Source organism: Oncorhynchus tshawytscha, linkage group LG09 (genome assembly GCF_018296145.1).
Source record: "Oncorhynchus tshawytscha isolate Ot180627B linkage group LG09, Otsh_v2.0, whole genome shotgun sequence".
Lineage (NCBI taxonomy): Eukaryota > Metazoa > Chordata > Actinopteri > Salmoniformes > Salmonidae > Oncorhynchus > Oncorhynchus tshawytscha.
In genome coordinates, this window is record NC_056437.1 from 18,240,035 (window position 1) to 18,266,616 (window position 26,582).

Sequence of the window (26,582 nt, forward strand, 5' to 3'; positions counted from 1 at the left end):
TTGTCACCAAAGCCCCATATACTTTCCACCACTGCGAACTGTATTCTCTCGTTGGCTGGCCCTCGCTTCATACTCATCGCCAAACCCACTGGCTCCAGGTCATCTTCAAGTCTTTGCTAGGTAAAGCCCCGCCTTATCTCAGTTCACTGGTCACTATAGCAGCACCCAACCGCAGCACGCGCTTCAGCAGGTATATTTCACTGGTAACCCCCAAAGCCAATTCCTCCTTTGGCCAAGTTTCATTCCAGTTCTCTGCTGCCAATGACTGGAACAAACTGCAAAAATCGCTGGACACTTATCTCCCTCACTAACTTCAAGCACCAGCTGTCAGAGCAGCTCACAAATCATTGCACCTGTACATAGCCCATCTGTAAATAACCCATCCCCATACTGTATTCATTTATTTATTTTGCTCCTTTGCACCCCAGCATCTCTACTTGCACATTCATCTTCTGCACATCTATCACTCCAGTGTTTAATTGCTATATTGTAATTACCTCGCCACTATGGCCTATTTTATTGCCTTACCTTTTTTATTTTTTATTATTTCACCTTTATTTAACCAGGTAGGCTAGTTGAGAACAAGTTCTCATTTGCAACTGCGACCTGGCCAAGATAAAGCATAGCAGTGTGAACAGACAACACAGAGTTACACATGGAGTCGCCTCCTTTATCTTACCTCATTTGCACACATTGTATATATATATTTATTTTTTCTACCGTATTATTCTGTATGTTTGTTTATTCCATGTGTAACTCTGTGTTGTTGTATGTGTCGAACTGCTTTGCAGTTTTAAATGAGATCTTGTTCTCAACTAGCCTACCTGGTTAAATAAAGGTTTAATTAAAAACTAAAAACAAAAACTAGCCTAACTGATCTGACGGCACATGTTATGTTAACAATAACACTGAAAATATCAAAAAAGAAGGACCAAGCGTCTTCAACAGAGGGGATCAAGCTGATTCTAAACCATTTTACAGAGGCCAGTTCATGAAGGAAGGCTTGCTCATTAAAGTTTTTTAGCAAGCGTCTATGACAAATCAGGACAGGTCGTTTCACAATCAAATTGTTTGGGGACAGATTTTGTGGAGACAACTGAGCACTGAAGATGATCCTTGGAAAAGATGACCACTCCCCCACCTTTAGAAGATCTGTTTTCTGAGGGTTGAGAGATTGACTGCCGACCCTCAGAGATTGACTGCCGACACTCAGAGATTGACTGCCGACCCTCAGAGATTGACTGCCGACACTCAGAGATTGACTGCAGACACTGTTCGGAGGTGCTAAATACTAATCGGCAGGCAAACATTAGACAATCCTACCGGTGTGTCTGAACCATAATGGATATTACCATCTCTGTCCAAATATCTGTACATAAAACTGCTCAAATGTGAGGTGCAGCAGAGGAGCTATAGGAGGATGGGCTTATTTTCATGGGCTTGAATGGAATTGATGGAACAGAGTTTCCAATATGTTTGATATGTTTGACTCCGTTCCATTGATTCCATTACAGCCATTACAATCAGCCTGTCCTCCTCTAGCTCCTCCCACTAGCCTCCTCTGGTGTGGCATGTTGGAACATTCTGAATAGGCCTACCACCGTGTGCACATTCATGCACTTAAAATGTGAAGAAATAATAGTTTTTCAACATTTGGATCCTAACATTCTGATCTGTTCCATCAGCCTTATGAATTGATACAGCATATACCTCCACTATACTACTTTGATACACATCAGTGGGGATTAAGAATTGAGTACACGAAATGTCCATTGAAAACAAAGTGGTACACCTGCTTATAGCCTCCATTACACCACTAACTGTACGAAGGGTGCTCCTCCCTCACTGCTTTTGCCTTTTCACATCACCTTCCGTAGACCGGTGCACTGCGGTTCAGGTTAGTAGAACTCCCTCATAGGCTGCATTACAAAGGCATCCCAATTCTGATATTTTTTCACTAATTAGTCTTTTGACCAATCAGCTCTAAAAAGATCTGATGTGAAAAGATCTGATGTGATTGCTCAAAACACTAATACTTGGAAAAATTATTAGAATTGGGCTCCCTGTGTAACACAGCAATAAGTCAGTTTCTACAGCTAAATTCAGGCAACGCAACAACCAATGGTTGCGTGCCACATCATCAACTGTGTCATCCACTGACATATGATGTGGTTAGTTGATACTTAAAATACCTATCAAGGCGATGTAAGACCTGGCTCTCCTGGCTCCCCTGGCTCCCCTGGTCCCCCTGGCTCCTCTGGTCCCCCTAGCTCCTCTGGTCCCCCTAGCTCCTCTGGCCCCCTGGCTCCTCTGGCCCCCTGGCTCCCCTAGCTCCTCTGGCTCCCCTGGCTCCTCTGGCTCCCCTGGCTCCTCTGGCTCCCCTGGCTCCTCTGGCTCCTCTGGCTCCCCTGGTCCCCCTGGCTCTCCTGGCTCCCCTGGCTCCTCTGTCTCCCCTGGTCCCCCTGGCTCTCCTGGCTCCCCTGGCTCCTCTGGTCCCCCTTGCTCCTCTGGCCCCCTGGCTCCTCTGGCCCCCTGGTCCCCCTGGCACTCCTGGCTCCTCTGTCTCCCCTGGTCCCCCTGGCTCTCCTAGCTCCTCTGGCTCCCCTGGTCCCCCTGGCTCCTCTGGCTCTCCTGGCTCATCTGGCTCCACTGGTCCCCCTGGCTCTCCTGGCTCTTCTGGCTATCCTGGCTCCCCTGGCTCTCCTGGCTCTTCTGGCCCCCTGGCTCCTCTGGCTCTCCTGGCTCTCCTGCTGGCTCCTCTGGCCCCCTGGCTCCCATGGCTCCTCTGGATCCCCTGGCTCTCCTGGCTCCTCTGTCTCCCCTGGTCCCCCTGGCTCTCCTGGCTCCCCTGGCTCCTCTGGTCCCCCTTGCTCCTCTGGCCCCCTGGCTCCTCTGGCCCCCTGGTCCCCCTGGCACTCCTGGCTCCTCTGTCTCCCTGGTCCCCCTGGCTCTCCTAGCTCCTCTGGCTCCCCTGGTCCCCCTGGCTCCTCTGGCTCTCCTGGCTCATCTGGCTCCACTGGTCCCCCTGGCTCTCCTGGCTCCTGGCTATCCTGGCTCCCTGGCTCTCCTGGCTCTTCTGGCCCCCTGGCTCCTCTGGCTCTCCTGGCTCTCCTGGGCTCCTCTGGCCCCCTGGCTCCCATGGCTCCTCTGGCTCCCCTGGCTCTCCTGGCTCCTCTGGCTCCCCTGGTCCCCCTGGCTCTCCTGGCTCCCCTGGTTCCCCTGGCTCCTCTGGCCCCCTGGCTCCTCTGGCTCTCCTGGCTCCTCTGGCTCCCCTGGCTCTCCTGGCTCTCCTGGCTCCTCTGGCTGCCCTGGCTCCTGGCTCCCCCTCTGGCTGCCCTGGCTCCTCTGGCTCCCTGGTTCCCCTGGCACCTCTGGCTGCCCTGGCTCCCCTGGTCCCCCTGGCTCCCCTGGCTCCTCTGGCTCCCCTGGCTCCCCTGGCCCCTGGCTCCCCTGGCTCCTCTGGCTCCTCTGGCTCCTCTGGCTCCTCTGGCTCCCCTGGTCCCCCTGGCTCTCCTGGCTCCCCTGGCTCCTCTGTCTCCCCTGGTCCCCCTGGCTCTCCTGGTTCCCCTGACCTGCTCTGGCTCCCTGGCTCCCGTGGTCCCCCTGGCTCCCCTGGCTCATCTGTCTCCCCTGGTCCCCCTGGCTCTCCTGCTCTCCTGGCCCCTCTGGCTCCCCTGGTCCCCCTGGCTCTCCTGGCTCCCCTGGCTCTCCTGGTCCCCCTGGCTCCTCTGGTTCCCCTAGCTCCTCTGGCCCCCTGGCTCCTCTGCCCCCTGGCTCCCCTAGCTCCTCTGGCTCCCCTGGCTCCTCTGGCTCCCCTGGCTCCTCTGGCTCCCTGGTCCCCTGGCTCTCCTGGCTCCCCTGGCTCTCCTGGTTCCCCTGACCTGCTCTGGCTCCCTGGCTCCCGTGGTCCCCCTGGCTCCCTGGCTCCTCTGTCTCCCCTGGTCCCCCTGGCTCTCCTGGCCCCTCTGGCTCCCCTGGTCCCCCTGGCTCTCCTGGCTCCCCTGGTCTCCCTGGCTCCTCTGGTCCCCCTAGCTCCTCTGGCCCCCTGGCTCCTCTGGCCCCCTGGCTCCCCTAGCTCCTCTGTCTCCCCTGGCTCCTCTGGCTCCCCTGGCTCCCCTGGCTCCTCTGGCTCCCCTGGTCCCCCTGGCTCTCCTGGCTCCCCTGGCTCCTCTGGTCCCCCTAGCTCCTCTGGCCCCCTGGCTCCTCTGGCCCCCTTGTCCCCCTGGCTCTCCTGGCTCCTCTGTCTCCCCTGGTCCCCTGGCTCTCCTGGCTCCTCTGGCTCCCCTGGTCCCCCTGGCTCCTCTGGCTCTCCTGGCTCCTCTGGCTCTCCTGGCTCATCTGGCTCCACTGGTCCCCCTGGCTCTCCTGGCTCTTCTGGCTATCCTGGCTCCCCTGGCTCTCCTGGCTCCTCTGGCCCCCTGACTCCTCTGGCTCTCCTGGCTCTCCTGCTGGCTCCTCTGGCCCCCTGGCTCCCCTGGCTCCTCTGGATCCCCTGGCTCTCCTGTCTCCTCTGGCTCCCCTGGTCCCCCTGGCTCTCCTGGCTCCCCTGGTTCCCTGGCTCCTCTGGCCCCCTGGCTCCTCTGGCTCTCCTGGCTCCTCTGGCTCCCCTGGCTCTCCTGGCTCTCCTGGCTCCTCTGGCTGCCCTGGCTCCTCTGGCTCCCCTGGCACCTCTGGCTGCCCTGGCTCCTCTGGCTCCCCTGGTTCCCCTGGCACCTCTGGCTGCCCTGGCTCCTCTGGCTCCCCTGGTCCCCCTGGCTCCCCTAGCTCCTCTGGCTCCCCTGGCTCCTCTGGCTCCTCTGGCTCCTCTTGCTCCCCTGGTCCCCCTGGCTCTCCTGGCTCCCCTGGCTCCCCTGGTCCCCCCCCTGGCTCTCCTGGTTCCCCTGACCTGCTCTGGCTCCCTGGCTCCCGTGGACCCCTGGCTCCCCTGGGTCCTCTGTCTCCCCTGGTCCCCCTGGCTCTCCTGGCCCCTCTGGCTCCCCTGGTCCCCCTGGCTCTCCTGGCTCCCCTGGTCTCCCTGGCTCCTTTGGTCCCCTAGCTCCTCTGGCCCCCTGGCTCCCTGGCCCCCCTGGTCCCCTGGCACTCCTGGCTCCTCTGGCCCCCTGGTACCCCTGGCACTCCTGGCTCCTCTGTCTCCCTGGTCCCCCTGGCTCTCCTAGCTCCTCTGGCTCCCCTGGTCCCCCTGGCTCCTCTGGCTCTCCTGGCTCATCTGGCTCCACTGGTCCCCCTGGCTCTCCTGGCTCTTCTGGCTATCCTGGCTCCCCTGGCTCTCCTGGCTCCTCTGGCCCCCTGGCTCCTCTGGCTCTCCTGGCTCTCCTGCTGGCTCCTCTGGCCCCCTGGCTCCCCTGGCTCCTCTGGATCCCCTGGCTCTCCTGTCTCCTCTGGCTCCCCTGGTCCCCCTGGCTCTCCTGGTTCCCCTGGCTCCTCTGGCCCCCTGGCTCCTCTGGCTCTCCTGGCTCCTCTGGCCCCCTGGCTCTCCTGGCTCTCCTGGCTCCTCTGGCTGCCCTGGCTCCTCTGGCTCCCCTGGCACCTCTGGCTGCCCTGGCTCCTCTGGCTCCCCTGGTTCCCCTGGCACCTCTGGCTGCCCTGGCTCCTCTGGCTCCCCTGGCCCCCTGGCTCCCCTAGCTCCTCTGGCTCCCCTGGCTCCCCTGGCTCCTCTGGCTCCCCTGGCTCCTCTGGCTCCTCTGGCTCCTCTGGCTCCCCTGGTCACCCTGGCTCTCCTGGCTCCCCTGGCTCCTCTGTCTCCCCTGGTCCCCCTGGCTCTCCTGGTTCCCCTGACCTGCTCTGGCTCCCTGGCTCCTGTGGTCCCCCTGGCTCCCCTGGCTCCTCTGTCTCCCCTGGTCCCCTGGCTCTCCTGGCCCCTCTGGCTCCCCTGGTCCCCCTGGCTCTCCTGGCTCCCCTGGTCTCCCTGGCTCCTCTGGTCCCTCTAGCTCCTCTGGCCCCCTGGCTCCTCTGGCCCCCTGGCTCCCCTAGCTCCTCTGGCTCCCCTGGCTCCTCTGGCTCCCCTGGCTCCCCTGGCTCCTCTGGCTCCCCTGGTCCCCCTGGCTCTCCTGGCTCCCCTGGCTCCTCTGGTCCCCCTAGCTCCTCTGGCCCCCTGGCTCCTCTGGCCCCCTTGTCCCCCTGGCTCTCCTGGCTCCTCTGTCTCCCTGGTCCCCCTGGCTCTCCTGGCTCCTCTGGCTCCCCTGGTCCCCCTGGCTCCTCTGGCTCTCCTGGCCCCCTGGCTCCCCTAGCTCCTGGCTCCCTGGCTCATCTGGCTCCACTGGTCCCCTGGCTCCTCTGGCTCTGGTCTGGCTCTCCTGGCTCCCCTGGCTCCTCTGGTCCCCTGGCTCCTCTGGCCCCCTGGCCCCTCCCCCTGGCTCTCCTGGCTCTCCTGGTCCCCCTGGCTCTCCTGGCTCCTCTGGCTCCCCTGGTCCCCTGGCTCCCTGGCTCTCCTGGCTCCTCTGGCTCTCCTGGCTCCTCTGGCTCTCCTGGCTCTCCTGGCTCTCCTGGCTCCTCTGGCTGCCCTGGCTCCTCTGGCTCTCCTGGCTCCTCTGGCCCCCTGACTCCTCTGGCTCTCCTGGCTCTCCTGCTGGCTCCTCTGGCTGGCCCCCTGGCTCCTCTGGCTCCCTGGCTCCCCTAGCTCCTCTGGCTGCCCCCCTGGCTCCCTGGCTCCCCTGGTTCCCCTGGCTCCTCTGGCCCCCTGGCTCCTCTGGCTCCCTGGCTCCTGGCTCCCCTGGCTCTCCTGGCTCCCCTGGCTCCTATGTCTCCCTGGTCCCCCTGGCTCTCCTGGCACCTCTGGCTGCCCTGGCTCCTCTGGCTCCCCTGGTTCCCCTGGCACCTCTGGCTGCCCTGGCTCCTCTGGCTCCCCTGGTCCCCCTGGCTCCCCTGGCTCCTCTGGCTCCCCTGGCTCCTCTGGCTCCCCTGGCTCCCCTGGCTCCTCTGGCTCTCCTGGCTCCCCTGGCTCCTATGTCTCCCCTGGTCCCCCTGGCTCTCCTGGTTCCCCTGACCTGCTCTGGCTCCCTGGCTCCCGTGGTCCCCCTGGCTCCCCTGGCTCCTCTGTCTCCCCTGGTCCCCCTGGCTCTCCTGGCCCCTCTGGCTCCCCTGGTCCCCCTGGCTCTCCTGGCTCCCCTGGTCTCCCTGGCTCCTCTGGTCCCCCTAGCTCCTCTGGCCCCCTGGCTCCTCTGGCCCCCTGGCTCCCCTAGCTCCTCTGGCTCCCCTGGCTCCTCTGGCTCCCCTGGCTCCCCTGGCTCCTCTGGCTCCCCTGGTCCCCCTGGCTCTCCTGGCTCCCCTGGCTCCTCTGGTCCCCCTAGCTCCTCTGGCACCCCTGGCTCCTCTGGCCCCCTTGTCCCCCTGGCTCTCCTGGCTCCTCTGTCTCCCCTGGTCCCCTGGCTCTCCTGGCTCCTCTGGCTCCCCTGGTCCCCCTGGCTCCTCTGACTCTCCTGGCTCCTCTGGCTCCCCTGGCTCTCCTGGCTTCCCTGGCTCTCCTGGCTCCTCTGGCTCTCCTGGCTCTCCTGCTGGCTCCTCTGGCCAGGAACAGCCTGGAACAGCCTGGCGGTCTGGGCCGTGGGCTGCAACAGGGCCTGGGACTATACCTACATCGGCCGCATTACTACCTAGTGGTTATAGAGCAATGGACTGGGAACCAGACTCCAGTCAAACCCTGAGGTTTCTGTTGTTGTATCCAATAGTGAAGCACTCACTGACCCTATGCTATGTTTTTAAAATTTTATTTAACCTATATTTAACAAGGCAAGTCAGTTAAGAACACATTCTTATTTACAATGACGGCCTACCAAAAGGCAAAAGGCCTCCTGAGGGGATGGGGGCCTGAGATAAAAAATAAGAAATGTATATAATATAAATATAGGACAAAACACACATCACAACAAGAGAGACAACACATCACTACATAAAGAGAGACCTAAAACAACAACATAGCAAGACAGCAACATATGACAACATGGAATGGTAGCAACACAACAAGGTAGCAGCACAAAACATGGTACAAACATTATTGGGCACAGACAACAGCACAAAGGGCAAGAAGGTAGAGACAACAATACATCACACAAAGCAGCCACAACTGTCAGTAAGATTGTCCATGATTAAGTCTTTGAATGAAGAGATTGAGATAAAACTGTCCAGTTTGAGTGTTTGTTGCAGCCTGTTCCAGTCGCTAGCTGCAGCGAACTGAAAAGACGAGCGACCCAGGGATGTGTGTGCTTTTGGGACATTTAACAGAATGTGACTGGCAGAACGGGTGTTCTATGTGGAGGATGAGGGCTGCAGTAGATATATCAGATACGGGGTGAGTGAGGCCTAAGAGGGTTTTATAAATAAGCATCAACCAGTGGGTCTTGCGATGGGTATACAGAGATGATCAGTTTACAGAGGAGTATAGAGTGCAGTGATGTGTCCTATAAGGAGCATTGGTGGCAAATCTGATGGCTAAATGGTAAAGAACATCTAGCCGCTCGAGAGCACCCTTACCTGCCGATCTATAAATTATGTCTCCGTAATCTAGCATGGGTAGGATGGTCATCTGAATCAGGGTTAGTTTGGCAGCTGGGGTGAAAGAGGAGTGATTACGACAGAGGAAACCAAGTCTAGATGTAACTTTAGCCTGCAGTTTTGATATGTGCAGAGAGAAGGAAAGTGCACCGTCTAGCCATACTCCCAAGTACTTGTATGAGGTTGCATTAGTTGTACATTAGTAGAACAAAGACATACTAGATGGTAGGTAAGACTGAAACATGATTTGCAACCTAATTTTCAACCATTTTGGTCACACACACTCCTAAATATTTTTGCTGTAATCTGTACATTTGATTTGGTAGCACCAGTGAGACTAGAAAAATATTCACTCAATGGCAGGGTAGGGAAGCGAACCAGGGTGAAAGGCAAACACACTATTCATCGCGCCAATATGGTTAAAACTGTCGGATTGGTCCATGATGTGTAAACTCCACCCTCCAGCACACCAGTGCACACCAGCTGAATGAAATCAAGAGCACCTAATCGCAATTGGGAAATTGAACCAATTGAAATGAAGTTCATTGGTTGACAGCTGTACATAATTAGCCATTCAGGTAAGAAGGGTCTGGGATTCCTTTATGAGGTGCAACCAAAACAGCTGTTAAACATTGCAACAGGGATATTCTGGCAGGGTGTCTGTGTAGCATTAGTTCTGAATACGGTTGTGGTTTTGATCACTAAAATGGCTGTGACTTTTGGACTCTCTTTGAGGTTAGTTTTTCAATGTATTCATCTGATTGGTTTACCTTGTCTTAAAGTGTTCACTGGATATTGATGTTTACCTGTCTGAATGTTTTGTAGTGTTTCTTGGCTTTGTTGCCTGCTAATTGGAGGGATAAAGTGTTTTCCACTTCAAGGTGCGTTTTGGTTTACACTACTTCAGTTAAAATCACAGTCTAGTTCCAATGGCTTAAGGCTGGCATTTTACCACAATGTTTTCTTTGTTTCCTAGGTGGTGCTTATGGGCATCCTGCCTGCACTGGACCTGAACCAACTGGATCCCAAGCAAGTGTGGTGTCTGGTCCAAATGCTAAAGCTACTGGCTACAATACCCTGGCAAGTGTGATGCAGGGTCCAAATGCCACAGCTGAAGCAACTGCTAAACATACCTCTGCAGTAGCGGCTGCCGCCCGCGCCCTGCGCGCCTCTGCTGAAGCAACTGCCAGCCATACCTCTGCAGAATCGGCTGGCCCCGCGCCTCAGCTGAAGCAACTGCCAGCCATACCAATGCAGTAGCGGCTGCCTGCCAAACATACCTCTGCAGTAGCGGCTGGCCCCCGCGCCTCTGCTGAAGCAACTGCCAGCCATGCCTCTGCAGAAGCGGCTGGCCCCGCGCCTCTGCTGAAGCAACTGCCAAACAAAGCTCTGCAGAAGCGGCCGCCGCCCCGCGCCTCTGCTGAAGCAACTGCCAGCCATGCCTCGCATAGCGGCTGGCCGGCCCCGCGCCTCTGCTGAAGCAACTGCCAGCCATACATCTGCAGTAGCGGCCGCCGGCCCGCGCGCCTCTGCTGAAGCAACTGCCAAACATACCTCTGCAGAAGCAGCTGGACCCCGCGCCTCTGCTGAAGCAACTGCCAAACATACCTCTGCAGAAGCAGCTGGACCCCGCGCCTCTGCTGAAGCAACTGCCAAACATACCTCTGCAGAATCGGCTGGCCCCCGCGCCTCAGCTGAAGCAACTGCCAGCCATACCTCTGCAGTAGCGGCCGCCGGCCCCCGCGCCTCTGCTGAAGCAACTGCCAACCATGCCTCGTCAGAAGCGGCTGGCCCCCGCGCCTCTGAAGCAACTGCCAAACAAAGCTCTGCAGAAGCGGCCGCCGGCCCCCGCGCCTCTGCTGAAGCAACTGCCAACCATGCCTCGTCAGAAGCGGCCGGCCCCCGCGCCTCAGCTGAAGCAACTGCCAGCCATACATCTGCAGTAGCGGCCGCCGCCCGCGCGCCTCTGCTGAAGCAACTGCCAAACATACCTCTGCAGAAGCAGCTGGACCCCGCGCCTCTGCTGAAGCAACTGCCAAACATACCTCTGCAGAAGCAGCTGGACCCCGCGCCTCTGCTGAAGCAACTGCCAAACATACCTCTGCAGAATCGGCTGGCCCCGCGCCTCAGCTGAAGCAACTGCCAGCCATACCTCTGCAGTAGCGGCCGCCGGCCCCGCGCCTCTAAAGCAACTGCCAAACATACCTCTGCAGTAGCGGCTGGCCCCGCGCCTCAGCTGAAGCAACTGCCAGCCATACCTCTGCAGTAGCGGCTGGCCCCGCGCCTCAGCTGAAGCAACTGCCAGCCATACCTCTGCAGTAGCGCCTGGCCCCCGCGCCTCAGCTGAAGCAACTGCCAAACATACCTCTGCAGTAGCGCCTGGCCCCGCGCCTCTGCTGAAGCAACTGCCAAACAAAGCTCTGCAGAAGCGGCCGCCGGCCCCCGCCTCTGCTGAAGCAACTGCCAGCCATACCTCTGCAGAAGCGGCTGGCCCCGCGCCTCAGCTGAAGCAACTGCCAAACATACCTCTGCAGTAGCGGCCACCGGCCCCGCGCCTCTGAAGCAACTGCCAAACATACCTCTGCAGTAGCGGCTGGCCCCGCGCCTCAGCTGAAGCAACTGCCAGCCATACCTCTGCAGAAGCAGCTGGACCCCGCGCCTCTGCTGAAGCAACTGCCAAACATACCTCTGCAGTAGCGGCTGGCCCCCGCGCCTCAGCTGAAGCAACTGCCAAACATACCTCTGCAGAAGCGGCCGGCCTTGTACAGACGGCCCGACCCCTTAACAAGCTAGATAGGGAGATCATAATTTGGTTTGCACAACTCCTTAATCGTCTTTCCCCTGTTACTGTGCCTCCATTCGAAGAAAAGGGCAAAGGTAACTGAGGTGAGGAATTGTGCAAACTAATGCACTTGTTTGAAATGAGGATCTCCTTCATTTGCTCATCGTTATGCAAATTGTTTACAGGGGTGAACACTACAATGGTATGATTTTTTTAAATTTCAAAACCATACGACTAAAATTTACATCTGATTTGGTCACTATTGCTGACACTTAGGTTGTACGGTTTTGTCCTGGTGTTCCTGCTACTCTTGCATGATTTGTTCAATAAACAATTTGACTTCCCAAATGCTTTGTCTTTTAAATGTGGGTTTCTCTTCTGCCTACCATATGTTTGCTGATTAGGGACAGACTGGGTCTGGAGAAAAGGGATTGTGGCTCACACCACTTGTGTAAACAGCTTTGTTTCTGGTAGTTGAGGAAAGGTTGACTGCATTTCTTGTTTTAATTCCTCATTGTTTGCATAGTCAACATACACACTTACCCCACCAAACATGCCACCAGGGGTCTTTTCACAGTCTCCAAATTAAAAGCACAGTGTTAGAGCCATGATTGGCTGGAACTCCCTTCCATATACCGCAAGAGAACAGCAAACCGGGTTTTAAAAAAACAAGGCAACACTTCACGGCACAACGCCTCTCCCCATGTGACCTACTGGTTGTGTGTATGTGTAATGGCTGCACAAAGCATTAACATATGTAAATTGCCAAGTGTTTTTTTTTTTTTTTTCGTGTCAGACCCCAGTAAGACTAGCTGTCGCCATTGACATCGGCTACTGGGGATCCTAAAATATATATTCAACTACCTTTAGCATTTGAAAAGCTGAAATAAACTACAAAACACTTCTACCCAGGTCTGACCTCCACAGGACACTGGGTGTGAAATGCTTCATTGCAAACTCTTTCCTCAACAGTACAGAATCAATATAAAAGAAGCAGAGGGGAGCGACTGCAAATCAGCACAGTCCATTTGTATGTTCCCATGGTAGCAAGCATCTCCAATCCAAAATTAAATCTAGAATGGGCTTCCTATTTCACAACAAACCCATCCCTCGCTCATGCTGCCAAACACCCTTGTAAAACTATCCACCAATCATCGACTTCGGCGATATCATTTACAAAATAGCCTCAAACTCTCAAATTGGATGCAGTCTATCACAGTGCCATCTGTTTTGTCACCAAAGCCCCATATACTTTCCACCACTGCGAACTGTATTCTCTCGTTGGCTGGCCCTCGCTTCATACTCATCGCCAAACCCACTGGCTCCAGGTCATCTTCAAGTCTTTGCTAGGTAAAGCCCCGCCTTATCTCAGTTCACTGGTCACTATAGCAGCACCCAACCGCAGCACGCGCTTCAGCAGGTATATTTCACTGGTAACCCCCAAAGCCAATTCCTCCTTTGGCCAAGTTTCATTCCAGTTCTCTGCTGCCAATGACTGGAACAAACTGCAAAAATCGCTGGACACTTATCTCCCTCACTAACTTCAAGCACCAGCTGTCAGAGCAGCTCACAAATCATTGCACCTGTACATAGCCCATCTGTAAATAACCCATCCCCATACTGTATTCATTTATTTATTTTGCTCCTTTGCACCCCAGCATCTCTACTTGCACATTCATCTTCTGCACATCTATCACTCCAGTGTTTAATTGCTATATTGTAATTACCTCGCCACTATGGCCTATTTTATTGCCTTACCTTTTTTATTTTTTATTATTTCACCTTTATTTAACCAGGTAGGCTAGTTGAGAACAAGTTCTCATTTGCAACTGCGACCTGGCCAAGATAAAGCATAGCAGTGTGAACAGACAACACAGAGTTACACATGGAGTCGCCTCCTTTATCTTACCTCATTTGCACACATTGTATATATATATTTATTTTTTCTACCGTATTATTCTGTATGTTTGTTTATTCCATGTGTAACTCTGTGTTGTTGTATGTGTCGAACTGCTTTGCAGTTTTAAATGAGATCTTGTTCTCAACTAGCCTACCTGGTTAAATAAAGGTTTAATTAAAAACTAAAAACAAAAACTAGCCTAACTGATCTGACGGCACATGTTATGTTAACAATAACACTGAAAATAAAAAAGAAGGACCAAGCGTCTTCAACAGAGGGGATCAAGCTGATTCTAAACCATTTTACAGAGGCCAGTTCATGAAGGAAGGCTTGCTCATTAAAGTTTTTTAGCAAGCGTCTATGACAAATCAGGACAGGTCGTTTCACAATCAAATTGTTTGGGGACAGATTTTGTGGAGACAACTGAGCACTGAAGATGATCCTTGGAAAAGATGACCACTCCCCCACCTTTAGAAGATCTGTTTTCTGAGGGTTGAGAGATTGACTGCCGACCCTCAGAGATTGACTGCCGACACTCAGAGATTGACTGCCGACCCTCAGAGATTGACTGCCGACACTCAGAGATTGACTGCAGACACTGTTCGGAGGTGCTAAATACTAATCGGCAGGCAAACATTAGACAATCCTACCGGTGTGTCTGAACCATAATGGATATTACCATCTCTGTCCAAATATCTGTACATAAAACTGCTCAAATGTGAGGTGCAGCAGAGGAGCTATAGGAGGATGGGCTTATTTTCATGGGCTTGAATGGAATTGATGGAACAGAGTTTCCAATATGTTTGATATGTTTGACTCCGTTCCATTGATTCCATTACAGCCATTACAATCAGCCTGTCCTCCTCTAGCTCCTCCCACTAGCCTCCTCTGGTGTGGCATGTTGGAACATTCTGAATAGGCCTACCACCGTGTGCACATTCATGCACTTAAAATGTGAAGAAATAATAGTTTTTCAACATTTGGATCCTAACATTCTGATCTGTTCCATCAGCCTTATGAATTGATACAGCATATACCTCCACTATACTACTTTGATACACATCAGTGGGGATTAAGAATTGAGTACACGAAATGTCCATTGAAAACAAAGTGGTACACCTGCTTATAGCCTCCATTACACCACTAACTGTACGAAGGGTGCTCCTCCCTCACTGCTTTTGCCTTTTCACATCACCTTCCGTAGACCGGTGCACTGCGGTTCAGGTTAGTAGAACTCCCTCATAGGCTGCATTACAAAGGCATCCCAATTCTGATATTTTTTTCACTAATTAGTCTTTTGACCAATCAGCTCTAAAAAAGATCTGATGTGAAAAGATCTGATGTGATTGCTCAAAACACTAATACTTGGAAAAATTATTAGAATTGGGCTCCCTGTGTAACACAGCAATAAGTCAGTTTCTACAGCTAAATTCAGGCAACGCAACAACCAATGGTTGCGTGCCACATCATCAACTGTGTCATCCACTGACATATGATGTGGTTAGTTGATACTTAAAATACCTATCAAGGCGATGTAAGACCTGGCTCTCCTGGCTCCCCTGGCTCCCCTGGTCCCCCTGGCTCCTCTGGTCCCCCTAGCTCCCTGGTCCCCCTCCTAGCTCCTCTGGCCCCCCTCCTGGCTCCCTGGCTCCTCTGGCTCCTCTGGCCCCCTGGCTCCCCTGGCTCCTCTGGCTCCCCTGGCTCCTCTGGCTCCCCTGGCTCCTCTGGCTCCCCTGGCTCCTCTGGCTCCTCTGGCTGGCTCCTCCCCTGGTCCCCCTGGCTCTCCTGGCTCCCCTGGCTCCTCTGTCTCCCCTGGTCCCCCTGGCTCTCCTGGCTCCCCTGGCTCCTCTGGTCCCCCTTGCTCCTCTGGCCCCTGGCTCCTCTGGCCCCCTGGTCCCCCTGGCACTCCTGGCTCCTCTGTCTCCCCCTGGTCCCCTGGCTCTCCTAGCTCCTCTGGCTCCCCTGGTCCCCCCTGGCTCCTCTGGCTCTCCTGGCTCATCTGGCTCCACTGGTCCCCCTGGCTCTCCTGGCTCTTCTGGCTATCCTGGCTCCCCTGGCTCTCCTGGCTCTTCTGGCCCCCTGGCTCCTCTGGCTCTCCTGGCTCTCCTGCTGGCTCCTCTGGCCCCCTGGCTCCCCTGGCTCCTCTGGATCCCCTGGCTCTCCTGGCTCCTCTGGCTCCCCTGGTCCCCCTGGCTCTCCTGGCTCCCCTGGTTCCCCTGGCTCTCCTGGTTCCCCTGACCTGCTCTGGCTCCCTGGCTCCCGTGGTCCCCCTGGCTCCCCTGGCTCCTCTGTCTCCCCTGGTCCCCCTGGCTCTCCTGGCCCCTCTGGCTCCCCTGGTCCCCCTGGCTCTCCTGGCTCCCCTGGTCTCCCTGGCTCCTCTGGTCCCCCTCTCCTAGCTCCTCTGGCCCCCTGGCTCCTCTGGCCCCCTGGCTCCCCTAGCTCCTCTGGCTCCCCTGGCTCCTCTGGCTCCCCTGGCTCCCCTGGCTCCTCTGGCTCCCCTGGTCCCCCTGGCTCTCCTGGCTCCCCTGGCTCCTCTGGTCCCCCTAGCTCCTCTGGCCCCCTGGCTCCTCTGGCCCCCTTGTCCCCCTGGCTCTCCTGGCTCCTCTGTCTCCCCTGGTCCCCCTGGCTCTCCTGGCTCCTCTGGCTCCCCTGGTCCCCCTGGCTCCTCTAGCTCTCCTGGCTCCTCTGGCTCTCCTGGCTCATCTGGCTCCCCTGGCACTCCTGGTCCCTGGCTCCACTGGTCCCCCTGGCTCTCCTGGCTCTTCTGGCTATCCTGGCTCCCCTGGCTCTCCTGGCTCCTCTGGCCCCCTGACTCCTCTGGCTCTCCTGGCTCTCCTGCTGGCTCCTCTGGCTCCCCCTGGTCCCCCCCTGGCTCTCCTGGCTCCCCTGGTTCCCCTGGCTCCTCTGGCCCCCCCCTGGCCCCCTGGCTCCTCTGGCTCTCCTGGCTCCTCTGGCTCCCCTGGCTCTCCTGGCTCTCCTGGCTCCTCTGGCTGCCCTGGCTCCTCTGGCTCCCCTGGCACCTCTGGCTGCCCTGGCTCCTCTGGCTCCCCTGGTTCCCCTGGCACCTCTGGCTGCCCTGGCTCCTCTGGCTCCCCTGGTCCCCCTGGCTCCCCTAGCTCCTCTGGCTCCCCTGGCTCCCCTGGCTCCTCTGGCTCCCCTGGCTCCTCTGGCTCCTCTGGCTCCTCTTGCTCCCCTGGTCCCCCTGGCTCTCCTGGCTCCCCTGGCTCCTCTGTCTCCCCTGGTCCCCCTGGCTCTCCTGGTTCCCCTGACCTGCTCTGGCTCCCTGGCTCCCGTGGTCCCCCTGGCTCCCCTGGCTCCTCTGTCTCCCCTGGTCCCCCTGGCTCTCCTGGCCCCTCTGGCTCCCCTGGTCCCCCTGGCTCTCCTGGCTCCCCTGGTCTCCCTGGCTCCTCTGGTCCCCCTAGCTCCTCTGGCCCCCTGGCTCCTCTGGCCACCCTGGCTCCCCTAGCTCCTCTGGCTCCCCTGGCTCCTCTGGCTCCCCTGGCTCCCCTGGCTCCTCTGGCTCCCCTGGCTCCCCCTGGCTCTCCTGGCTCCCCTGGCTCCTCCTGGCTCCCCTAGCTCCTCTGGCACCCCCCTGGCTCCTCTGGCCCCCCCCCTTGTCCCCCTGGCCCCTGGCTCTCCTGCCCCTCCTCTGTCTCCCCTGGTCCCCCTGGCTCTCCTGGCTCCTCTGGCTCCCCTGGTCCCCCTGGCTCCTCTGGCTCCTCTGGTCTGGCTCCTCTGGCTCCTGGCTCCTCTGGCTCCCCTGGCTCTCCTGGCTTCCCTGGCTCTCCTGGCTCCTCTGGCTCTCCTGGCTCTCCTGCTGGCTCCTCTGGCCAGGAACAGCCTGGAACAGCCTGGCGGTCTGGGCCGTGGGCTGCAACAGGGCCTGGGACTATACCTACATCGGCCGCATTACTACCTAGTGGTTATAGAGCAATGGACTGGGAACCAGACTCCAGTCAAACCCTGAGGTTTCTGTTGTTGTATCCAATAGTGAAGCACTCACTGACCCTATGCTATGTTTTTAAAATTTTATTTAACCTATATTTAACAAGGCAAGTCAGTTAAGAACACATTCTTATTTACAATGACGGCCTACCAAAGGCAAAAGGCCTCCTGAGGGGATGGGGGCCTGAGATAAAAAATAAGAAATGTATATAATATAAATATAGGACAAAACACACATCACAACAAGAGAGACAACACATCACTACATAAAGAGAGACCTAAAACAACAACATAGCAAGACAGCAACATATGACAACATGGAATGGTAGCAACACAACAAGGTAGCAGCACAAAACATGGTACAAACATTATTGGGCACAGACAACAGCACAAAGGGCAAGAAGGTAGAGACAACAATACATCACACAAAGCAGCCACAACTGTCAGTAAGATTGTCCATGATTAAGTCTTTGAATGAAGAGATTGAGATAAAACTGTCCAGTTTGAGTGTTTGTTGCAGCCTGTTCCAGTCGCTAGCTGCAGCGAACTGAAAAGACGAGCGACCCAGGGATGTGTGTGCTTTTGGGACATTTAACAGAATGTGACTGGCAGAACGGGTGTTCTATGTGGAGGATGAGGGCTGCAGTAGATATATCAGATACGGGGTGAGTGAGGCCTAAGAGGGTTTTATAAATAAGCATCAACCAGTGGGTCTTGCGATGGGTATACAGAGATGATCAGTTTACAGAGGAGTATAGAGTGCAGTGATGTGTCCTATAAGGAGCATTGGTGGCAAATCTGATGGCTAAATGGTAAAGAACATCTAGCCGCTCGAGAGCACCCTTACCTGCCGATCTATAAATTATGTCTCCGTAATCTAGCATGGGTAGGATGGTCATCTGAATCAGGGTTAGTTTGGCAGCTGGGGTGAAAGAGGAGTGATTACGACAGAGGAAACCAAGTCTAGATGTAACTTTAGCCTGCAGTTTTGATATGTGCAGAGAGAAGGAAAGTGCACCGTCTAGCCATACTCCCAAGTACTTGTATGAGGTTGCATTAGTTGTACATTAGTAGAACAAAGACATACTAGATGGTAGGTAAGACTGAAACATGATTTGCAACCTAATTTTCAACCATTTTGGTCACACACACTCCTAAATATTTTTGCTGTAATCTGTACATTTGATTTGGTAGCACCAGTGAGACTAGAAAAATATTCACTCAATGGCAGGGTAGGGAAGCGAACCAGGGTGAAAGGCAAACACACTATTCATCGCGCCAATATGGTTAAAACTGTCGGATTGGTCCATGATGTGTAAACTCCACCCTCCAGCACACCAGTGCACACCAGCTGAATGAAATCAAGAGCACCTAATCGCAATTGGGAAATTGAACCAATTGAAATGAAGTTCATTGGTTGACAGCTGTACATAATTAGCCATTCAGGTAAGAAGGGTCTGGGATTCCTTTATGAGGTGCAACCAAAACAGCTGTTAAACATTGCAACAGGGATATTCTGGCAGGGTGTCTGTGTAGCATTAGTTCTGAATACGGTTGTGGTTTTGATCACTAAAATGGCTGTGACTTTTGGACTCTCTTTGAGGTTAGTTTTTCAATGTATTCATCTGATTGGTTTACCTTGTCTTAAAGTGTTCACTGGATATTGATGTTTACCTGTCTGAATGTTTTGTAGTGTTTCTTGGCTTTGTTGCCTGCTAATTGGAGGGATAAAGTGTTTTCCACTTCAAGGTGCGTTTTGGTTTACACTACTTCAGTTAAAATCACAGTCTAGTTCCAATGGCTTAAGGCTGGCATTTTACCACAATGTTTTCTTTGTTTCCTAGGTGGTGCTTATGGGCATCCTGCCTGCACTGGACCTGAACCAACTGGATCCCAAGCAAGTGTGGTGTCTGGTCCAAATGCTAAAGCTACTGGCTACAATACCCTGGCAAGTGTGATGCAGGGTCCAAATGCCACAGCTGAAGCAACTGCTAAACATACCTCTGCAGTAGCGGCTGCCGGCCCGCGCGCCTCTGCTGAAGCAACTGCCAGCCATACCTCTGCAGAAGCGGCTGGCCCCGCGCCTCAGCTGAAGCAACTGCCAGCCATACCAATGCAGTAGCGGCTGCCGGCCCCGCGCCTCTGCTGAAGCAACTGCCAACCATGCCTCGTCAGAAGCGGCTGGCCCCGCGCCTCTGCTGAAGCAACTGCCAAACAAAGCTCTGCAGAAGCGGCCGCCGGCCCCGCGCCTCTGCTGAAGCAACTGCCAACCATGCCTCGTCAGAAGCGGCCGGCCCCGCGCCTCAGCTGAAGCAACTGCCAGCCATACATCTGCAGTAGCGGCCGCCGGCGCCTCTGCTGAAGCGCCTGCTGAAGCAACTGCCAAACATAGAAGCCTCTGCAGAAGCAGCTGGACCCCCCCGCGCCTCTGCTGAAGCAACTGCCAAACATACCTCTGCAGAAGCAGCTGGACCCCGCGCCTCTGCTGAAGCAACTGCCAAACATACCTCTGCAGAATCGGCTGGCCCCCGCGCCTCAGCTGAAGCAACTGCCAGCCATACCTCTGCAGAAGCGGCCGCCGGCCCCCGCGCCTCTAAAGCAACTGCCAAACATACCTCTGCAGTAGCGGCTGGCCCCCGCGCCTCAGCTGAAGCAACTGCCAGCCATACCTCTGCAGTAGCGGCTGGCCCCCGCGCCTCAGCTGAAGCAACTGCCAGCCATACCTCTGCAGTAGCGGCTGGCCCCCGCGCCTCAGCTGAAGCAACTGCCAAACATACCTCTGCAGTAGCGCCTGGCCCCCGCGCCTCTGCTGAAGCAACTGCCAAACAAAGCTCTGCAGAAGCGGCCGCCGGCCCCCGCGCCTCTGCTGAAGCAACTGCCAGCCATACCTCTGCAGAAGCGGCTGGCCCCCGCGCCTCAGCTGAAGCAACTGCCAAACATACCTCTGCAGTAGCGGCCACCGGCCCCCGCGCCTCTGAAGCAACTGCCAAACATACCTCTGCAGTAGCGGCTGGCCCCGCGCCTCAGCTGAAGCAACTGCCAGCCATACCTCTGCAGAAGCAGCTGGACCCCGCGCCTCTGCTGAAGCAACTGCCAAACATACCTCTGCAGTAGCGGCTGGCCCCGCGCCTCAGCTGAAGCAGCTGCCAAACATACCTCTGCAGAAGCGGCCGGCCTTGTACAGACGGCCCGACCCCTTAACAAGCTAGATAGGGAGATCATAATTTGGTTTGCACAACTCCTTAATCGTCTTTCCCCTGTTACTGTGCCTCCATTCGAAGAAAAGGGCAAAGGTAACTGAGGTGAGGAATTGTGCAAACTAATGCACTTGTTTGAAATGAGGATCTCCTTCATTTGCTCATCGTTATGCAAATTGTTTACAGGGGTGAACACTACAATGGTATGATTTTTTTAAATTTCAAAACCATACGACTAAAATTTACATCTGATTTGGTCACTATTGCTGACACTTAGGTTGTACGGTTTTGTCCTGGTGTTCCTGCTACTCTTGCATGATTTGTTCAATAAACAATTTGACTTCCCAAATGCTTTGTCTTTTAAATGTGGGTTTCTCTTCTGCCTACCATATGTTTGCTGATTAGGGACAGACTGGGTCTGGAGAAAAGGGATTGTGGCTCACACCACTTGTGTAAACAGCTTTGTTTCTGGTAGTTGAGGAAAGGTTGACTGCATTTCTTGTTTTAATTCCTCATTGTTTGCATAGTCAACATACACACTTACCCCACCAAACATGCCACCAGGGGTCTTTTCACAGTCTCCAAATTAAAAGCACAGTGTTAGAGCCATGATTGGCTGGAACTCCCTTCCATATACCGCAAGAGAACAGCAAACCGGGTTTTAAAAAAACAAGGCAACACTTCACGGCACAACGCCTCTCCCCATGTGACCTACTGGTTGTGTGTATGTGTAATGGCTGCACAAAGCATTAACATATGTAAATTGCCAAGTGTTTTTTTTTTTTTCGTGTCAGACCCCAGTAAGACTAGCTGTCGCCATTGACATCGGCTACTGGGGATCCTAAAATATATATTCAACTACCTTTAGCATTTGAAAAGCTGAAATAAACTACAAAACACTTCTACCCAGGTCTGACCTCCACAGGACACTGGGTGTGAAATGCTTCATTGCAAACTCTTTCCTCAACAGTACAGAATCAATATAAAAGAAGCAGAGGGGAGCGACTGCAAATCAGCACAGTCCATTTGTATGTTCCCATGGTAGCAAGCATCTCCAATCCAAAATTAAATCTAGAATGGGCTTCCTATTTCACAACAAACCCATCCCTCGCTCATGCTGCCAAACACCCTTGTAAAACTATCCACCAATCATCGACTTCGGCGATATCATTTACAAAATAGCCTCAAACTCTCAAATTGGATGCAGTCTATCACAGTGCCATCTGTTTTGTCACCAAAGCCCCATATACTTTCCACCACTGCGAACTGTATTCTCTCGTTGGCTGGCCCTCGCTTCATACTCATCGCCAAACCCACTGGCTCCAGGTCATCTTCAAGTCTTTGCTAGGTAAAGCCCCGCCTTATCTCAGTTCACTGGTCACTATAGCAGCACCCAACCGCAGCACGCGCTTCAGCAGGTATATTTCACTGGTAACCCCCAAAGCCAATTCCTCCTTTGGCCAAGTTTCATTCCAGTTCTCTGCTGCCAATGACTGGAACAAACTGCAAAAATCGCTGGACACTTATCTCCCTCACTAACTTCAAGCACCAGCTGTCAGAGCAGCTCACAAATCATTGCACCTGTACATAGCCCATCTGTAAATAACCCATCCCCATACTGTATTCATTTATTTATTTTGCTCCTTTGCACCCCAGCATCTCTACTTGCACATTCATCTTCTGCACATCTATCACTCCAGTGTTTAATTGCTATATTGTAATTACCTCGCCACTATGGCCTATTTTATTGCCTTACCTTTTTTATTTTTTATTATTTCACCTTTATTTAACCAGGTAGGCTAGTTGAGAACAAGTTCTCATTTGCAACTGCGACCTGGCCAAGATAAAGCATAGCAGTGTGAACAGACAACACAGAGTTACACATGGAGTCGCCTCCCTTATCTTACCTCATTTGCACACACTGTATACATATATATTTATTTTTTCTACTGTATAATTCTGTATGTTTGTTTATTCCATGTGTACCTCTGTGTTGTTGTATGTGTCAAACTGCTTTGCAGTTTTAAATGAGAAGTTGTTCTCAACTAGCCTACCTGGTTAAATAAAGGTTTAATTAAAAACAAAAAACAAAAACTGGCCTACTGATCTGACGGCACTTGTTATGTTAACAATAACACTGAAAATATCAAAAAAGAAGGACCAAGAGTTTTCAACAGGGGGGGGATCAAGCTGATTCTATACCATTTTACAGAGGCCAGTTCATGAAGGAAGGCTTGCTCATTAAAGTTTTTTAGCATGCGTCTATGACAAATCAGGACAGGTCGTTTCACAATCAAATTGTTTGGGGACAGATTTTGTGGAGACAACTGAGCACTGAAGATGATCCTTGGAAAAGATGACCACTCCCCCACCTTTAGAAGATCTGTTTTCTGAGGGTTGAGAGATTGACTGCCGACCCTCAGAGATTGACTGCCGACACTCAGAGATTGACTGCCGACCCTCAGAGATTGACTGCCGACACTCAGAGATTGACTGCAGACACTGTTCGGAGGTGCTAAATACTAATCGGCAGGCAAACATTAGACAATCCTACCGGTGTGTCTGAACCATAATGGATATTACCATCTCTGTCCAAATATCTGTACATAAAACTGCTCAAATGTGAGGTGCAGCAGAGGAGCTATAGGAGGATGGGCTTATTTTCATGGGCTTGAATGGAATTGATGGAACAGAGTTTCCAATATGTTTGATATGTTTGACTCCGTTCCATTGATTCCATTACAGCCATTACAATCAGCCTGTCCTCCTCTAGCTCCTCCCACTAGCCTCCTCTGGTGTGGCATGTTGGAACATTCTGAATAGGCCTACCACCGTGTGCACATTCATGCACTTAAAATGTGAAGAAATAATAGTTTTTCAACATTTGGATCCTAACATTCTGATCTGTTCCATCAGCCTTATGAATTGATACAGCATATACCTCCACTATACTACTTTGATACACATCAGTGGGGATTAAGAATTGAGTACACATTTTGAGTACATATTTTTTTCACTAATTAGTCTTTTGACCAATCAGCTCTGAAAATTGAGTACATATTTTTTTCACTAATTAGTCTTTTGAACAATCAGCTCTGAAAAAGATCTGATGTGAAAAGATCTGATGTGATTGCTCAAAACACTAATACTTGGAAAAATGATTAGAATTGGGCTCCCTGTGTAACACAGCAATAAGTCAGTTTCTACAGCTAAATTGAGGCAACGCAACAACCAATGGTTGCGTGCCACATCATCAACTGTGTCATCCACTGACATATGATGTGGTTAGTTGATACTTAAAATACCTATCAAGGCGATGTAAGATCTGGCAGACTTCAGCAACGTCTAAGCTTTGGAAAGGGGCTGAAGTCTGTTTGGACGCAATCAGAAACTACCTCATAGTCTGTTTGGTCCCAGCCACACAGGCTGTGTTTACACAATTCTGACCTTTTGCCCTGCATTGCTGGCAAAACGGCTGACCTGATTGGTGAAAAGACCAATTAGTGGGAAAAAGATCAGAATTTGGCAGCTACAGACGAATGAACATGTATGAAATTGAATATGTGTTCATCAATTGTCTGTTTTTTTGTAAGTTGTTGAACTGAATTTGGTCTCTTTCTTTTGTCGTCCAATTCTCTCTCTGTTGTTCACCATACGTCAATGGATGACTGCACCTAATCGCATTTGGGAAATTGAACCTATGTAAGGTCCCACAGTTGACAGTGCATGTCAGAGAAAAAAACCAAGCCATGAGGTCGAAGGAATTGTCCGTAGAGCTCAGAGATAGGATTGTGTCGAGGCACAGATCTGGAGAAGGGTAGCAAAAAATGTCTGCCGCATTGAAGGCCCACAAGAACACAGTGGCCTCCATCATTTTTAAATGGAAGAAGTTTGGAACCACCAAGACTCTTCCTAGAAATGGCCGCCTGGCCAAACTGAGCAATCGGGGGAGAAGGGCTTTGGTCAGGGAGGAGACTAAGAACCCGATGGTCAATCTGACAGAACTCCAGAGTTCCTCTGTGGAGATGTGAGAACCTTCCTGAAGGACAACTATCTCTGCAGTGCTCCACCAATCAGGCCTTTATGGTGGAGTTGTCAGATGGAAGCCACTCCTCAGTAAAATGCACATGACAGCCTACTTGGAGTTTGCCAAAACGGACTTAAAGGACTCTCAGACCATGAGAAACAATATTCTCTTGTCTGATGAAGCCAAGATTGAAATCTTTGACCTGCATGCCAGGCGTCACATCTGGAGGAAACCTGGGACCATCCCTACGTGAAGCATGGTGGCTGTATCACATCCGGCCGTGATTGGGAGTCCCATAGGGCAGCGCACAATTGGCCCAGTGTTGTCCGGGGGAAAGGTTGTCATTGTGAATAAGAATTTGTTCTTAACTGACTTGCCTAGTTAAATAAAGGTTAAATACAAATAAAATAAATACATGGTGGAGGCAGCATCATGCTGTGGGGATGTTTTTTAGTGGTAGCGACTGGGAGACAAGTCAGGATCGAGGAAAAAATGAACAGAGCAACGTACAGAGAGATCATTGATGAAAACATGCTTCGGAGCGCTCAAGACCTCAAACTGGGGAGTAGGTACACTTTCCAACAAGACTACGACTCGAAGCACACAGCCATGACAACACAGGAGTGGCTTCGGGACAAGTTTTTGAATGTCCCTGAGTGGGCCAACCAGAGCCCGGACTTGAACCCGATCAAACATCTCTGGAGAGACCTGAAAATATCTGTGCAGCGACACTCCCCATCCAACCTGACAGAGTTTCAGAGGATCTACAGAGAAGAATGGTAGAAGCTCCCCAAATCCAGGGGTAGTTAAGGGGTCTGAATATTTTCTGAATGCACGGTACATTCTTTTTAACACGGTGTCTTCCGTACGCAAGGCAATCAAACAAGCAAAGCGTCAGTATAGAGACAAAGTAGAGACGCAATTCAATGACTCAAACACTAGACTTATGTGGCAGGGTCTACAATAAATCATGGATTACTAAAAGAAACCAACCCCGTCACAGATATCGACGTCATGCTCCCAGACAAATTAAACATCTTCTTGCTCGCTTTGAGGACAATACAGTGCCACTGACGCAGCCCGCCACCAAAGTCTGTGGGTTCTCTTTCAACGTGGCCAACTTGAGTAAAACATTTAAACGTGTTAACCCTCGCCGTGTCCTCAGAGCATGCACAGACAAGCTGGCTGGTGTGTTTACGATTATATTCAATCAATCCCTATCCCAGTCTGCTGTGCCCACATGCTTCAAGATGGTAACCATTGTTCCTGTTCCCAAGAAAGCTAAGCTAACTGAGCTAAATTACTACCTGATACCCTAGACCTACTCCAATTTGCTTACTGCCCAAAATAGGTCCACAGACGATGCAATCGCATCACACTGCACACTGCCCTATCCCGTCTGGACAAGAGGAATACCTATGTAAGAATGCTGTTCATCGACTACAGCTCTGCATTTAAAACCATAGTACCCTCCAAACTCGTTATTAAGCTCGAGACCCTGGGTCTCGACACCGTCCTGTGCAACTGGGTCCTGGACTTTCTGACGGGCCGCCCCCAGGTGGTGAGGGTAGGAAACAACATCTCCACCCCTCTGATCCTCAACACTGGGGCCCCACAAGGGTGTGTTCTCAGCCCACAAGGTTGCGTTCTGTCTCTTGTGCTCCCTATTCACCCATGATTGTGTGGCCATCCACGCCTCCAACTCAATCATCAAGTTTGCAGACGACACTACAGTGGTAGGCTTGGTTAACAACAATGACGAGGCGGCCTATAGGGAGGAGGTGAGGGCCCTCGGAGTGTGGTGTCTCACTCAACGTCAACAAAACAAAGGAGATGATCGTGGACTTCAGGAAACAGCAGAGGGAGCACCCCCCCATCCACATCGACAGGACAGTAGTGGAGAAGGTGGAAAGTTTTAAGTTCCTCGGTGTACACATCACGGACAAACTGAAATGGTCCACCCACACAGACAGCGTGGTGAAGAAGGCGCAACAGCACGATTCACTTTAAATAATGCCACTTTAATAATGTATACATATCCCACATTACTCATCTCATATGTCTATACTGTATTCTATACCATCTACTGCATCTTACATCCATATATATTCATATGTACATATTCTAATTCATCCCTTTACATTTGTGTGTATAGTCATTGGTAGTCATTGTGAATTTGTTAGATTACTTGTTAGATATTACTGCACTGCCGGAACTAGAAGCACAAGCATTTCGCTACACTCA

General features: G+C 53.1%; 2 protein-coding genes and 2 long non-coding RNA genes across 4 annotated transcripts; all 4 read left to right on the forward strand.

Moving 5' to 3' along the window:
* The first annotated feature begins 9,081 nt into the window (after positions 1 to 9,081).
* On the forward strand, positions 9,082 to 9,639 carry LOC121847302. The gene is made up of 3 exons (XR_006084188.1): positions 9,082 to 9,222; positions 9,313 to 9,368; positions 9,464 to 9,639. It is a non-coding gene; the product is annotated as an uncharacterized LOC121847302 (long non-coding RNA).
* Positions 9,640 to 15,327: 5,688 nt separating this feature from the next.
* Positions 15,328 to 17,089, forward strand: LOC121847123 (cuticle collagen 2C-like; the record flags this gene model as incomplete). The annotated part of the gene is made up of 3 exons (XM_042326348.1): positions 15,328 to 15,706; positions 15,841 to 15,909; positions 17,004 to 17,089. Coding segments are annotated over 3 exons (534 nt in total), but the record flags the coding sequence as incomplete, so codon positions are not given.
* Positions 17,090 to 18,576: 1,487 nt separating this feature from the next.
* LOC121847303 lies at positions 18,577 to 19,216 on the forward strand. Its single transcript, XR_006084189.1, has 3 exons — positions 18,577 to 18,717; positions 18,808 to 18,863; positions 18,959 to 19,216. It is a non-coding gene; the product is annotated as an uncharacterized LOC121847303 (long non-coding RNA).
* Positions 19,217 to 19,386: 170 nt separating this feature from the next.
* On the forward strand, positions 19,387 to 20,228 carry LOC121847124 (coiled-coil domain-containing protein 8-like). Its single transcript, XM_042326349.1, has 2 exons — positions 19,387 to 19,393; positions 19,576 to 20,228. The coding sequence occupies exons 1-2, from the start codon at positions 19,387 to 19,389 to the stop codon at positions 20,226 to 20,228; spliced, it is 660 nt and encodes a 219-aa protein (XP_042182283.1).
* Positions 20,229 to 26,582: the final 6,354 nt, after the last annotated feature.